This window comes from Alosa alosa, chromosome 22, assembly GCF_017589495.1.
Source record: "Alosa alosa isolate M-15738 ecotype Scorff River chromosome 22, AALO_Geno_1.1, whole genome shotgun sequence".
Classification (NCBI taxonomy): domain Eukaryota; kingdom Metazoa; phylum Chordata; class Actinopteri; order Clupeiformes; family Clupeidae; genus Alosa; species Alosa alosa.
In genome coordinates this window covers 2,074,575-2,091,006 of record NC_063210.1, presented here as the reverse complement: position 1 = coordinate 2,091,006, position 16,432 = coordinate 2,074,575, and the positions used below count along the sequence as shown (strand labels likewise).

General features: G+C 42.3%; 1 protein-coding gene across 1 annotated transcript; it reads left to right on the top strand.

Moving 5' to 3' along the window:
* Positions 1-1,031: 1,031 nt before the first annotated feature.
* Positions 1,032-2,470, top strand: LOC125287785. Its single transcript, XM_048233808.1, has one exon. The coding sequence runs from the start codon at positions 1,520-1,522 to the stop codon at positions 2,414-2,416; it is 897 nt and encodes a 298-aa protein (XP_048089765.1). The 5' UTR covers positions 1,032-1,519; the 3' UTR covers positions 2,417-2,470.
* Positions 2,471-16,432: the final 13,962 nt, after the last annotated feature.

The following is a 16,432-nucleotide window of genomic DNA, read 5'->3' as shown; positions in this document are numbered from 1 at the left end:
TGCGTTGAATGCATATTATGATACGTGTGCATTTGAATCATTAGTCCATTATTTAACTACATATAGGAAATGTCCTATGTCATAGAGCAGGATGAGGAAGAAGTAGCTGGACCTTCAGGGCTTCAGGTGAGGTCTTAAAGTGGTTCTGTGATGAGATGTACTACTATTGATTAGTAGCAAATTCTCAAATATAAATATAGTCTACCGGTTTTATTATGTGAAAGTGAAGTGAATTGGTACTTAGTCTATAAGGATATCAGTGTGGGTAAATTTTGTTTGCTCTTCAGGAGACAGTCAGTGAGAGTAGCAGTGATCCTCAAGCAAGTCAGTGTAGCAGTGTGCTGGACATGGGAAGTAAGCCATACTAGCCTGATCCAAAATTCATAAAAGTACAGAAACTTCCGAACAAGAAGTTACGGTTTCAGGCAAAGTGGTTTAGTCAATATCCATGGCTGCATTATAGTCCTACTTTGCAGAAAGTTCTTTGTTTTGAGTGTGTCAAAGCATACACCATCAAAAAGACCACTCTAGAGAGAAGAAATGACCCTGCCTTTTGCTCTAAAGGGTTTAAAAATTGGAAAGATGCCGTAGCATGCTTTAATCGCCACAAGAGAAGCAAAGCCCACCATCATGCTCCTGCTGTCAATGCACTGGAGCAAACTCCAGTGCACACACAGATATCCAGTTCGATGGCTAGATCACAGGAGGAGGCAAGGTATTGTCTTAAGCAAATCATGGGCTCTGCCAGACTTCTAGCAAGGCAGGGAGTTGCCTTTCGAGGACATGATGTTAATGAGGGTAATTTTTACCATCTTTTGAAATTCCTTGCAATCAAGGACCCAATTCTATCCTCTTGGTTCAAACGTTGCCATGATTATATCAGTCCACAGTCCCACAGTCACAGAGTACTTAACTTTATTTGCCAATACAATTGTAAGGAAAATTGCCTCAACAATCAGGTCCTTGTCTGTGCTTCAATTTTCAATCATAATGGATGGTACTCAGGATATACAGGGGAAAGAGCAGGTATCAATATGTCTCAGATATGTGGATCAAGACCTTGTGCCACAGGAAGTCTTTGTGGGATTGTATGAGGTGCTAGGGACAACTGGTGAGCAGATGGCTAAGATAGCTATTGATGTGCTCCTGAGATTGAATATTCCAATCTCCGGTTTGCGAGGCCAGCCATACGATGGAGCAGCCAATATGTCAGGGAAATTCTCAGGGGCACAGGCAGTGTTAAAGAGAGAACAGCCATTGGCTTTGTATGTGCATTGTGGTGCACATTGTGTGAATCTTATAACACAGAGTGTTTGCAGCGCCTCTACCTTACTACGTGACTCATTGCAGTGGGTCCATGACCTTGGAACTCTGAGCAACCAATCAGGGAAATTCAAAGGGGTATTGGCTAGCCATCTAACATCTGAGGGGCCTACCAAAACAGGTAAACCTCTGTGTCCAACTAGGTGGACAGTGCGTGGTCAAAGCTGTTGATACAGTTCTCAGCCAGTATGAGGCTATGTTGTGTAGTTTGGAGGAAATGGCCTCAGTTGGTTCTGAAACTGGCACTAGAGCCAATGGTCTCCTAGAACGCTTCCAGAAGGGAAAGACTGTTCTTGGACTGCTGGTAGCATCAGAGGTGTTGGGAGAGCTTGAGTGCTTAAACAAATCATTGCAAAAGCAGTCCCAAACAATTATGCAAGCTGCTGTTGACTATGCTAGTACAAATCTTCAAGGGAAAAGGAGTGAGGAAAAGTTTTCAGAAGTGTTTGAGAAGGCAGTGACAATGGTAGACTCCCTGGGAATTGAACCTATTCAACTCCCTCATCAAAGAAATCCCCCCAAAAGATTCACTAGCGGGGCTAGTCAGCATAAGCCCAAAACACCAGAGGAGTACTATAGAGTAGAATTTTTCAAGGTGTTGGACAGTTTGGACATTCAATTCAAGGAACGGTTTAACCAACCAGACTTACAGAAACTGAAACAGATGGAGAATGTTCTCCTCACTGGGCAGATGAATGATGTGATTGTACAGTATCCAGAGATAAACAAGGATATTTTGAAGGTTCAACTACCAATGTTTCTTTCGAAGCATACAATCACGTCAAGTGATGAAGCTGCATGCATTCTGAAAGCAATGCCAAGTGAGGTGAGAGGCTTATTTGATGAGGTTGAGAAGCTTGTTAGGTTGTTGTTGGTCGTCCCTGTGGCCTCAGCTGAAGCTGAACAAAGCTTTAGTGCACTGACAAGACTGAAAACTTGGCTACGATCTACTATGTCTCAACAGCGCCTTAATAATGTAACTGTATGCCATGTGCATCAACAGGCCCTTGACAAAGTGGACTATAACAATGTAGGCCAACAGTTTGTATCTGTAAATGACAGACGTAGGGATCTGTTTGGAAAGTTTAGATAAAAGGAAGGAATCAAGAAAATGTAGTAAAATGTGGAAAGTAGCCATAATGGAGTAATAATTTTGGGTGCCAAATAGTAGAATAAAGAAGTTTTTTTTTTTTTTTTTTTTTTTTTTTGGTTTATTATTTGACTCCATAAGTCTAGCCCCTTGCAACAGTGTTTTTGTAAGTATAAATAGACTACTAACGTACATAGTAAATTATGTTTGTTAATAAACCAAATATGGTTGTTCAGCATTTCACATTCCCAGGTATTAACATGAGTGTGAGTATATGTTTGAGGTACTGGAGGGCAAATAGTGGCTATAATAGAAAAGCATTATTTTATTTGTACATTTTTTATTTTTTTGTTTTGTATTGTTAAGTCCTGAAAGTACTTCCTTGTGGCAGTATTTTTTGTTAGTGTAAATACTAATGTACATAATAATTTATGTTAATAAAATGTTTGCTAGCATTACACAGTCTCAGGTATTTTTTTTTTTTTTTTTTTTTGAGAGTGTGTTTTTGAGATTATACAGTTGTACTAGAAGCTAGCTCTTTAGGGACAGTATACAGGATGGTGTATCGGTCAGGATACAATATAATGAGATGGAGTAGATTCACCTCTGTATTGTGATATTCTGTATTGCCAACAGTCTGAAATAACAAAGGAAATCACCATTAAGGCACTGGTATCTTACAACAAAAGAATTCCAATTACAGTTAAGCATTTATAAAGAAATGCAAATATACATCCTAAACTATGGTGCATTTCCATACTCAGTTACATAAATAAAAGACTATATAATCTTATAATCAAACTTATGCTTAGATATGTTTAGCTTCTGTTATCTGAGAAACAAAATTGGCATCTAGTGGAAGGGCAACATGAGTCAAGAAGGGCATATGGGCAGCAACCTGAGCAACCCCCCTGTGCACGTCCCTGTCAGTGTATCATCAGAGTAAGTTTGAAGCTGTTATTTTAAGGGAAAAGAACAGCATTGTGTTCCTTTAAGAATACAACATTTCAATAAAGACCTGTGCAATATGCAATGATGCTTAATACAGACCTTGCTGAGCAGTTATACATACACATATTAATTTGTTAACATGTGTTCACCTTTAGAATTTAGAGTTTTTATATGCATTATAGGATTATTAGGGTTAGGAGTATACCGATTATATAGATACTCTTATACAGAGTATCACTGTTGAAATTGAGTAAATGCCATTATCAAGATCATCAGGTTCTCTGTAAATGAATTACTTCAAAGCCACACTATTATACACACTATAGACTTTGACATGTCAGAGGTCCTATGCTATGCATATGCTAGGCCCTATGCTATGCAATTTTATCTATATTGTAGTTTGCAGTCAAAAACAAGAAACAAGGGTAGACTTATTGTATGTATATCTGACTGACTGATATGATTTTGCTGATGACATCTACATCAATAATATAGTTCTATTTCTATTTATCTGTATGCATTTAGTCTTTAGTCTTTATTTATTTAGCACATTTTAAAAGATCTCATATACAGAGAAATTACCATTAAAAACAGTGCAGGGAGAGGCAGAAAGCCCAAACAGGCTTATATGAAGCCTCCACCTTAAAATAAAACCACTGCATTAAGTTTGAACAAACAAACAGAAAATACATCATGTAAACTTTCTTAAAATAGAGCACATTTAAGGCATGAAAGAAGAAAAAAGAGCATGTATGTAAACCAGTGTTTTTCAACCTTTTTTGTGCCACGGCACAATTTTGACACTTAAAATGTCCCACGACACATTAACATCCTGTGTGAAGACAAAATAAACATACCATAGCCTAAAATTTCAAATAATACACAGATATGGCTTCTATGCAAGACCTGCTCAATAAAACAAGCGCCCTCTGTTTCATTTGTAGGTGACTATATCTAATTTAATTGTTGTTATAAACTGGATATGTGATGATTCTGTGAATACTGGATATGGGGCCCCCATTGTACAATGCCTGCATACCACAAATAGTGCAATCATACAATCAATGAGAGCATGTGGTTATAAATTCTTTGATGCAACAGTTGCTTTTCTGGACCAGTGAGTGACATTTGGGTACTGTAATTTTCTGCGGCACACCTGATGATCTCTCACGGCACACTAGTGTGCCCCGGCACAGTGGTTGAAAAACACTGATGTATACAACAGTAAAAGTACTATTTGTAACCAGCTATAAGCCAGTAATTAAATGAGCCTTTAAACATCTTTTAAAACCTTGTATAGTAGCCTACAACATTTCAATGCTAGATGGGAAAAGTTATTCCATAGTTTAGCACCCCTGTAGCGTATAGAGAATTGGGCTTGACTAGTTTGTGAGGAGGGTGTAGATCTGCAGTTTGCCTAGCTGCATAAGAATAAATCTGAGCATTTGCTTTAAAATAACACATGAAGTGCTCAGGAATATTTCCTTTTCTTAAATATATCCCATAAATAAAAACACAGATTTGAAATATATTGATATCATAAATAGTTCTTTGAATAATGGAGTAGATGCAGCATAAAATTCAGATCGTGTTGCAATTCTAGCAAAGCGCTTCTGAAGGACCAGAATTCTGTGAAGTAGGAAATGTTGCCCAAACTATATTACAGTAGGATAGATAAGGATAAATCAAGCTATAGTAAAGAGTGAGGAGGCAATTTCTGGAGACAAGATTACTAACCCTCTTAATTATCCCAATTGATTTATTCACTTTTTTGCTAACCCAGTCTGCTTGATCTTTCCATTTTAAGTTCTCATCCACAATAATTCCAAAAAATCTAGCAGATGTCACTCTTGGCATCTCCATAGACTCAATTTTGATTTTACATAAATCTTTAGGGTATAACCATAGACTGTAAAAAAGTAGGGTATAACCTTTTACCTCCAAAAATAATAAAATTAGATTTTTTAACATTTAAAGACCATTTTCCACGGGTCTTGCTGAAATTTAGTCTGTGGCAAATGTCATGGTATCCCCAGTTATTTGACCAGCTTCAATGACAATATTTAGATCTAATTTTGCAAGTGTACAATTCAGGCTCTTTTAACAGTATAGTAAAAAATATAAAGTTTTAAATGATCAAAAAATGAAAGCAAATCAAAGCAAAGCCATAGAAAGACTTTATAAAATAAATTCTTACAGCAAAGCCATTCTTTTTTTTGACCATTATCTGATATGTTCCAGTTGTCAGATAACATGACACACTGTCAAAGTTTCCCGTCTTTTCTGATTTGATAAATGGGTATACCTCAAAGAAGGATTCATCCCTTGTTAGTTGCTGGACTGAAGAAAGTTCATGGTGCCACTTTCATCAGTAAATAAAGTGAGCAGCAGAGCTGCATGGTGTGTATTCGGACCTTTGCACCCAGTTCTATTTTCCTGGTGACAGGAATGCCATGGTCTCATAAAGAGGCTCAGCTGTGGCTGCACAAATGAGAGCCAAAAGGCCCAATATGTGCAGGTACACACCTGACAAAATCACTGCTTTCACAAGCAGCACAAAATAGACCAGCTGTAAAAAAAAAAAATCCCATTCAAGTAAGCCTCGACTGTAGGCTACTGTGCAATACCTCAGTTAAAGAAGAAGAGTTCACAGTATTCACCTTGTAACATCTACCTATTCAACCAACTGGCCAACTTCCGTGATAGGCAATGAATGTGTTTTCCTAACTTTCTTTTTTTACTGGAAAAAATGTTAATGAAACAAAATGCTCTACAATGAAGTTAAAAATAACATTTGAATTAATTTACCTTTAAAAGCAAATTATAACAAAACTGCAACAGCAAAACAATAACTGCTGTCTCTGGAGGAGGTCTGGTAGGTAGGTCCCTGATGTTATGTAAGCAATGAGATGAGAATGATAGCACCACTGCCCCCTCCACTGACAAGTGTGAACATGGTTATCCAGGAGAAACTCAGAGGGCGTCTTTTTGGAGCACTTTCTCTGAAAAGTACAATTATTTCAAAAGCTCAAAGTGTTCCTTCTTCATCAGCCATTTCCCTTTTCTTGGCTGGTCCTACACGCACCGTTAGTCCATGTTGAAGGAAATGCTCTTGGTAATTTACACTGGGGAAGATTATATAGTGGAATACTGTTACTTGTTGCAGAGACAGAACAGCCGTGGCCTACTGGGTTTGGGCTTGTAACCGAAGGGTTGCCGGTTCGATCCACAACCAGTAGGAAAAATGTGAGCGGGGGAAGTGGTTGAGCACTGCTCTCCCATGCCCACAGCAATGCACCTAACCCCTCACTGCTCCCCGAGCGCCGCTGTAGCAGGCAGCTCACTGCGTCAGGATTAGTGTGTTTCACTTCACTGTGTGTTGTGCTGCTGAATGTGTTTCACTAATTCATGGATTGGGATAAATGCAGAGATCAAATTTCCCTCACAGGATCAAAAGAGTATATATACTTATACTTATACTTATATAGAACAGCCCAGAGTTACTTAGGTTTCCCTCCCAGATGATGTCAGCTTTTCCATTTCTTTCTATCCTATCCAAGCTAACCCCAGCTCCATCCATATTCTGTGGAATGAAGTTGTGCCTCATGAGGATTTCAGTCAAGTTGTCAAGAAAGCCATGACATTCACTGTTGAAATCTGCCACCCATGACAGACTACTGGTTCTGGTATACAGACTGAAAGGCAGGGAGATGCACAGACATTTGGAAGGGCAGGGGCTCAAGTGAAAAAAGGACATTTCCCATGTTTTTAAATGAAAAATTTAAACAGGTGGGCAATATAGTCACAAATCTCTGATTGACTAATTTAGGCTATCCAGATATCCTCACACCCCTGCAAATGTTTAATACTCAAAATACTGTACTTCTACAAACTAATCTGTTCAGAGAGAGAAAGGTCTTCTTAATTAGTAGTAGCCATTACACATTCCCCCATTCCACATAATGAAAGGCTGTCTGTATGGAATCCTGCAATCTGATTGACTCCCAGAATCCTGCAATCTGATTGGCTCCCAGAATCCTGCAATCTAATTGCCTGTTGGAATCCTGTAATCTGATTGACTCCCAGAATCCTGCAACTAAATGGCTTCCAGAATCCTGCACTCTGATTGGCTGTGGGAATCCTGCAATTCTGCAAAGATGTAGCGCCACAAGCTGGTCATTTTAGCTGGTGTTGCTGGTCTTTTGCTGCTGTATGTACAGAGGCATTGGTACATTGTTTATGGGCCACCAACAATGTAGGGAGATGCACAGGCGCCGACGAGAGTGTTTCAAGTTTCAAGTTTATTTGTCACATATTCAATTATACAGGTATAACCAGTAGTGAAATGCTTAGGTATCTGTCGAGTTAGAGACAAAATTTACAATAACTCACATAGAAATACTCACATAAATCGCATACAGTACCCTCCAGAATTATTGGCACCTCTGCTAAAGTTGACTAAAAAGAGGAATATAAAATATAAAAATCTTTTGGAAATTGGAAATGCCTTAAGTAAAAAATGAGGAAATATCCAACCTTTAAGGACACCAATTTTTTTTGTGAATGAATAATGTATCATAAATAAATAAATGTTCTTCCTTAAAATACAGGGGTCATACGTATTGGCACCCATGGTTGAATTCCCATAGATTTTTATTTTTAAAGGCCAGTTATTTCATGGATCCAGGATACTATGCATCCTGATAAAGTTCCCTTGGCCTTTGGAATTAAAATTGCCCCACATCATCACATACCCTTCACCATACCTAGAGATTGGCATGGTTTTATTTTTATGCTCATTGAGCTCAATGCAAATCAAACCAGCTAATAGGCTAACTGAAATAAAACCATGCCAATCTTGAATGGTGAGTGCATGGTCTAAAGTTCTCTCTCCTCTGGTGGTGTATGTAATGTGTTGCCGCAAGTCCGGCCTTACTGATTTAAGGTTTGCATGGTTAAAGTCCCCAGCCATGATGAGGGCTGCATCACGGTGGATAGTTTGGTAGCTAGCAAGTGCCACATGTAGCTTATACAGGGCAGTGACCATGTCCGCTTGTGGTGGAATATAAACGGCACTGAGAATAATGGATGTAAACTCACGGGGGAGTTAGAACGAGCGGCATTCGATAATCAGGAGCTCCAGGTTTGGTGAGCAGGAGTGTTAGTGGGACTACATTCCTGCAGTCACACCAGTTGTTGGTCATTAGACACAGCCCACCCCCTCTAGAATTCCCGGACTTCTGTTCTATCCATTCGGTAAACAGAGAAGTGTTCCACTGGCTGGCTAGCGTAGTCCGTCATCGTCAGGGTTAGCCATGTCTCGGAGAGGCATATGATGTTACAGCCGTGAGGCAGCCTTTTTCAGTAGCTCCATCTGTTACGTGTTTTTTCTAAAATTTCTGAGAAAGACAAGCAACGCGGTGACGATTACGCTTGGGTCAGACAGGCTGTGACTCCCACAACTGCCATCCCACAACCGGCACTCTCAAATCTGACCTGAACCAGCATAAAAGGAATCTTCGAGCAGAGAGACGACAAGAAATGGGGGAGCAGGTGAACAGCTTGAGTGCTTCCATTGGAGGTAAGCTGCACCTGAAAATGTGCAATCCAAACCCATCGCTCATTGCCAGCTGTGAGGGACAACCCTCCGCTAGGGGCGGATGTGATGGCACACCCATGGCCCCAGTCGCTGCTCTACGCATTTCCCTCAGTCACTCTCCTCCAGGCTGTGCTGAACAGGATTTGGGATTTAGGATACTGAGAAACACTCAGTAACCCTGGTAGCCCCCCGGTGCCCAATGCAACTGTGGTTTGCAGATTTGATTTTACTGTTAAACAGGGAACGGTTGGATCCTACCCCCGCGCAGATTTACACAGGCAAACGGGACAGTATGGCACTCAACATCCACACACTGGCAGCTGGTGGCCTGGCCACTGAACAGGAACATCTCCTGACTCTAGGCTTACCTGCCTCAGTCGTTGAAACTATACAGAGTTCCAGAACTCCCTCTACTATGTCTCTATGTACTCTGAAATGGTGTATTTTTGCCTCCTGGTGTGGAGCACACAACCATGACCCATCAACATGTTTGATAGAGGTGATACTGACCTTCCTCCTGTCATATACTGTAGGGCCCCTAACCCTAGTTTTTGCACATGCACATGCATGTCCCATTACTTTAGGGGAAGGGGGAGTGCACTTTGCAAACAAAGTGGGAGATGAAATTACCCAGGATACCGTACGAGCTCAGCGAGCCGGCCAAATTTTTCAATCAAGATGGCTGACACCGCTGGAAAGGAACAATTGCATTGCATTTCCGCAAAAATAAGCATATTAAAATTTTGAAATATGTTGGAATATGTTAGTTTTATGCAAAAAAGATCGAAAGGACTGTCGAGTTTTAAACACTAATGTTAGAAAATATCTCACAAAGCTATCTGACTATGTTCATGATATCTGCCGAGTGCTTTGAGAGAATCTGCCCATCAAATAACGTTATATATCTGATCTGGGTAGTTTTGTCAATATTTAGCAGGGGTGAAAGTAAGCCGGTACTGGCCGGTACGGAGTACCACTAAAATATTTGGAGAGGGGACACCGTACCGGAAAGAAAACTATACTGTCTCTGTAAACTATACTGTCTACTGATGTGTGTTCTGGCGTTCACATGAACACAAATATCTGTGTTGATTAACCAGACGTAGATAAATACAGCCCACACAACACACGACCGCTGGAACCTGCATTTTCCTGAATGAAAATAGTAGTGGGCTACTACCGGTAGACACGTCGACGCTGCGTGTGACTTAAGTGAGCACGTTTGCTATGCTAATTTGCATATAGTGGTGTCCCATTTCATAGGGAAAGATCTTCACCCCTAGCCTGGGTGCCATTCCGAACTTAGTCCCGCCCACAACATTTGAGGTCGGGAAGTTCGGTCTGGCATTGCTCCATTGTGGAGCAAGTATGCTCGCCCTAGATCGGGCGGACCAATCAAATCGGGCTTTACAATGATGGACAGGTGAGCAACAGCGCCTGGTCTATCGCATCATCTGAGCATGCTTAGATTAGGCTTATGTTTGAAACAAAAACGCTGTGGCTAGAAGGATACATGGCTTTTAAGACCCCATATGGAAAATGCATATTATTTAATGAGGTTTTATCACTGAAAACGATTATTTCTGAAAACTTTGGCCAAAGTTGAGATGTGGGAAAAACTTCGTGGGTTTCACTTTCATCAAGGGAAAACAGCGCTGTTGCATTGCAACATGTTCCCTCGTTCGTTTGAAATCTCTGATTGACCACCTGTTCGAGGGATTTGCGACAGCCTTTCCCAGCTGTTTAGCATGTTTGTAGCATATCAGTGTTATAACCTACCCTACTACGTATCTCTTCGATTTCGCTACTGAGTGTTGTAGGCTAGGAGTTATCGACAGCACTAACTTTTACAAAAGACCAGAAAACAATGTTAAGGCATTTGTGGAGAAGAAGGATGGTCCGTGTGTTTTCTTCCTACACCTCACGGTAAGCTATTTCGTTGCTCTGATTGGTTAGGTCTATCCAATTGAGTGCAGAGGCATTCCCCCCTGTATTGGTTGAAACACGCCCCATAATTACATCCTAATGGAGCTGTATCAGACTCATATTCTGACTAGAATTGAGTATGACTACGTCAGGCTACTTCACCCCCACTTCCCTCTGGACTTTACTGTCAAGGGCATTCAAAACCAAGTGGAAGTTTTAAGGGGAGAGAAATGGGACAGGCCCATAGTCTGGTCCGGTGTGACACCTGGTGCTCACCGGCTGGCAGCCCGCTTTGTCAAGGGGGCTAGGCACTTGCGGCCGCTCTGTATCAGTCCTGGGAGAACTTTCTTTCGTACTGTGAGCCCTGTCTGCTAAGCCATTCGAACCTATGGCCAGCGTTGACCTAAAAATGCTGTCGCTAAATCCCAGATTATTGAACCGCCTGCCCTGGAGTCCTCTGACCGACAGATGATGCCAGAGGCTTCTGTTGTTTGTTTCTGTGCCACGTGCGAGCACTGAGATATTATGTTGAGCGCCTTTTACGTAAGACAAAACCGCTCTTTATTTGCTATGGCGCTCAAGGCTTAAGGCATGCCTTATCAAAGCAGAGACTGGCACATGGTTAGTCAATGCTATTTGTCTAGCTTATGAAGCAGCCAATACCCAGACCCCAGAGGGTCTGCGAGCTCACTCCACAAGGAGCATCACTGCTTCCTGGGTGGTTTGGAAAGGTGTGTCCATTCAGGACATCTGTCAATCAGCAAGCTGGTGGATATACTTTTGCCTGCTTTTATAATTTGAATGTCACGAGCACGCCTGTTACTTGCTCCGTCTTATCAGTTGAATACAGTTCGGCCTGAACCACTGTCACACCGAAACTGTCACATTTCTGATTGAGACGGCCTCCAACTCCTCCAATTATCACCCATTTCGTTCGAAAATTCTAAAGAACAATGTTTTTTAATACTTCAAAATAACATTTGATAAATGAACTTTACATTTTTCAGTAGCCATAGGTGTGTAGAACAAAATCTGGTTTGGTTCTTACCGGGGCTTTTACTGCCTGAAATATCCGTTTGTTTACCGCGCTCGGAGGTTAGTGCTGGCCTGGTGGGTCGTCTATTCCCAACCTTTCTCGCGGCACATCAACGGTTAGCCCGAGAATTCTTGTCGCAATTCAAAATTCCACTGGAGCTCCAAGCGGATTTGCACCTTCGTACCAGTCTTGCCTTACAAGACTGTGTACAGCTCTTCGAGTCATGGTCAAATGTAATTTTTGGTACATGGCTAATTTAGATATGGGTGCTTGCGTTTCTTTAGGAATCCGCCGTCTGGGTGTGGGTGCTTGCGTTTCTTTAGGAATCTGCCGTCTTGGTTTGTATAGAAATGAATAGTAAGTGACACATACACGTAAGAGGACGGAAACACGGGACTGGTGGTAATAGGGGGCATTCCGATACTTCCTTGTTCATGTTACAGCTACATCTCAACAATCTCTACCGGGACCCCTCCCCCAGCAGCAGCACCTCGGATCGGGAGGCGAGCGCGCTAACAATTGAGCCAATAGCCCAGGCTACTGGCTCGCATGCCAGCAGCACTCTTGAGGCGTCGGGGAGGTTTACCAACGTTCCACAAGCACAGCTAAGCTAGCTGGCATCCGTTACATACGCAGCCCAGTGACTTTGTCGGAGCTATGGAGCTTACTTCGTCCTCCACGGGCTGTTCAGACAACACTCTCGGATAAGTTGGATTGTACTGATGACCTACATGTTATTTAACCTGGAGCTTGCTCGGTTAAACAGTTGTTCGGCATAAAACGCAGCCTCACCTTGAACCACGCTCGGTGACTGGCTAACGTTACTGTCCACAAGCACGGTAGCCTCGCCTTGAGCCCAGCTCGGCCACAGGCCATATACTGTAGCCCCAGTCTGTCAAACACAAACACGGAGCGGCTTACCTTGAGCCCAGCTCGGTAACCGCTAGTCCCAGTCAAGCACAATCACAGCAGCCTTGCCTTGAGCCCCGCTCGGTAACCGGCTAGCTCACGTCAAGACACCAACCGCCTCGCCTTGAGCCCCGCTTGGTAGGCTAGCTAGTAGCTAACATTCCATTCCTTGGGGCATTCCATTCCATTCCATTCCTTGGGGCCCCCCAAGGCTGCGTGCTCAGTCCACTGCTCTTCACCCTGCTGACGCATGACTGCACTGCAACCTACAGCAACAATCACATAGTGAAATTTGCTGACGACACAACTCTGGTGGGTCTCATCACCAAGGGCGACAAGACTCAATACAGGTTGGAGGTCGACCTTCTGATCATGTGGTGCAGGGACAACAACCTCCTGCTGAACGTCAGCAAGACCAAGGAGATTGTTGTTGACTTCCGGAGAGGTCACACCCAACACCTGCCACTGACCATCGACGGTGCTGTGGTGGAGAGAGTGAGCAGCACCAAATTCCTGGGGGTGCACATCAGTGAAGACCTCTCCTGGACCACCAACACTGCATCACTGGCGAAGAAAGCTCAGCGCCGCCTCTACTCTGACTTTGCTCTATTATATTGCACAATTTCAACCCAATTTTGCTGCTCTTATTTCTTCATTGTATGTGCTTTCTTATTTACTTTTTATTGTTTACTTGAATGTTATGTTTGTCTGTGGACTTAATTGGTAAAATATGTCTTGTCTCCACCGTGGGATAGTAAGAAATGTAATTTCGATCTCTTTGTATGTCTTGGCATGTGAAAAAATGGACAATAAAGCAGACTTTGACTTTGACTTTGACTTAAGTAGGCCTAACATTGCTGCATTGATTTTGTAAAGGTAATTTGAGAGTAGGGGGGAGAATAACGAGCAGCAATTTTTATTTGAAAACATGATACAGTAAGTACTGATGCATGTAGTCAGGGGCGTCTGCAGGAATTAATGCTATGGTACGCACACCCATCCCCGGCAAAATAATAATTCACTCGTGAACAATATTTGTCCGTTTTAGGTCCGTGCATTGGTCAGTCAGCAAAAAAGTAGCCTACATAGCATAACAACATCCACATGCAGTAATACAACGACAACGTCTACAATGATATATTCATTTGGACAACTTGATACAGCCCTATACAGGCTAAAGTTACCTTTAGTTTTGTTTTAGCGTAACGTGACGTCTGGCTTTAGTGCAGTCTAACGTTCTGACAAGCACACCAATTGCCTACCTTGTTCTGGTCCATCTGGAATAACTCCTAGCTTTGCTGCCTCCATCCTTCTGTTTTCGTTGTTTAAAACTTGTGATATCCATGAGTATTGAGTTAGTGAATTAGCTCAACATTGTGTGCTGATAACCATATATAGATAGCCGAGTAAAAGAAAACAACAAGTAGCCTATTGCGTGCCTGCGTGTGTATTCTCTCTCCTGCTCAAACAAAATGTGTGCACGTTAATTTTGATAACGTGTTCACTAACTTTACGTAATATAAAATGGTAAATAGCCTGATGGCATGCAGCTAATGGGATACTGTGCATAGTTGGGAAGGTATGGTAGGCCAATTTGGTGTGAATACACACACACACAAGGGAAATTTTCTCTCGCTGTTGAGTAGCCGTACGGACGTACACCTGCAGGCGCACCTGCATGTAGTACACTTGTGCGTTTAGGTTTAGTCATCACCATCTGATAAATCAAACTTTTCCCAAAGCCAGCTGGAAGGAGAGCTACGACGTCCTTACAACAAGACAAGCCTCTTGCTCCTGCTTTAATTGCGTGATGCCCTCGAGAGTTGAGGCAACTTCGCGGATAGCTTCTAGCGTTTCTTCCTCCGTCGCCATTGTTGCTATGCTGTTGAACTACAAGCTTTGCTGGACTACAAGCAACTCGGCAGGCAAGTTCCGCGTCATCACTCAACTGTTCGCTGAATGGCTCGGCTACACGCGAGCCGTATAATGTGGGTTGGGCCAGACTATGTGCGAGACCTAAATCAAATTGAGGGCAGAAGTAAGTAGGATGGTAACGACCAGGCTAGTATAGCGTATGTCTAGCTTCAAATTTCCTGGTGTCCATATCTCCAACAATCTTACCTTGTTCCTAAAGTCCTCAACCCTGATCAAGAAGACACAACAGCTCCTTTACTTTCTGCAGGGCCTCAAGAGAGCTCACCTGTATTCCAGGACACTTGTGGACTTATACCACTGTAACAGTGAGCGCATTCTCACCAACTGCATCTCAGTATGGTATGTCATCTAGTAGACACTATCGAAGCATTCTCTCACACCAGCAGGCTCAGCTTCCTCTCAACTCTTCACACTAAAAAGGTGCTCTGGATCAGACTAGGCTTCGTTTTTGACAAGAAATGTTGGCCAGGGCACTTTCTGAGTCAAAAAAACACTGGCAGCAAAAAGCAGTTGAGGGAGTCTTTTGCTGCTCTAACAATGTGTGCTAATCAAGAGAGAATGATCGCTAATGTGTTTTTCAAGCGATTGCAATAAAGACGTTTCTGCTGGTTACAAACGTTTCATTATTCAGCTTAATTAGTCAGTTGTCAAAAAAGCGCTTGAAGGCTAGGACACTTTTTCTGAGAAGTTGAACTTTTTTCAACTTCAAAAAGACGCTCTGAGCTGCAGAGAAAAATGCTGGTGACAGGCACTGAGGATTCTTTTGAAAACACAGTTTACTCTATAAGATTATAATGTAAAATGGATGCTGGCAGCTTAAAAAAAGAAGCCTAGTCTTAAAGTAGCCTATGGAGTCAGAAGGGAGGTTTACACTACATACTGAAAAGCTATGTACCAGCTGGCTACTGTTACACCAGCAGATCCACGCTCTTCCATGACTTTGAAACCTCCTTCTGAACCTTCTTTCCAGCATTAGGATACGCTCGTCATCAGAGGCACGGATGCAGAACTCACCTTTTCCGGAGGTAGCTGGTAACATCTACCATGCCATCAAGTGCAAGGCTAGAGAAAACGACGAAACTCACAGGAGAGGAATGAGGGGAGCACCTAGCACGCCCATTGGGCAGGGACCTGTGTGTCTCTTGAACCAGTAGTGTGCGCTAGACTGAGGGTATGAGCACTCAGCTGCTGGCAAGAAGATTAGTGCCTGAGGTCCTAAGGCTTCCCAATATGGGCACAACGAGGAAGTGATTCAGGACTTTTAAGTTGAAAGAAGGAAATAATAATAATAATAATAATGATTAGGATTAGGTTAAAATAATGATTAAGTTAAAAATGCCACATACAGTAAATAAGACAATAAAGTACTAAGAACAAAATAAATAAGACAAACATAGGACAGCAGCAACACTAGTTACTACTTGGGGTAGATTGGAGCTATGTGACAGTGTTCAATTAAGTTATTGCCCTTGGGAAAAAACTGTTGAGGTGCCTGGTGGTCCTAGGGCCAATTGGACCAAACCTGCGGCCTGAGACAGAAGAGTGTATGGGCCAGGTGGGAGGGGTCTCAATCCAGCTGGCTTGCTTCCTGCCTGGGGATGCTTTGGTCCCAGACAAGCCACATGCAGCATCTGCCCGTCCATAAATGTGGGGGCAATGCTTG

Bases quoted from the DNA above. Each gene is read 5' to 3' on its own strand.
- LOC125287785 (XM_048233808.1), top strand. From the start codon at position 1,520: ATGTTGTGTAGTTTGGAGGAAATGGCCTCAGTTGGTTCTGAAACTGGC.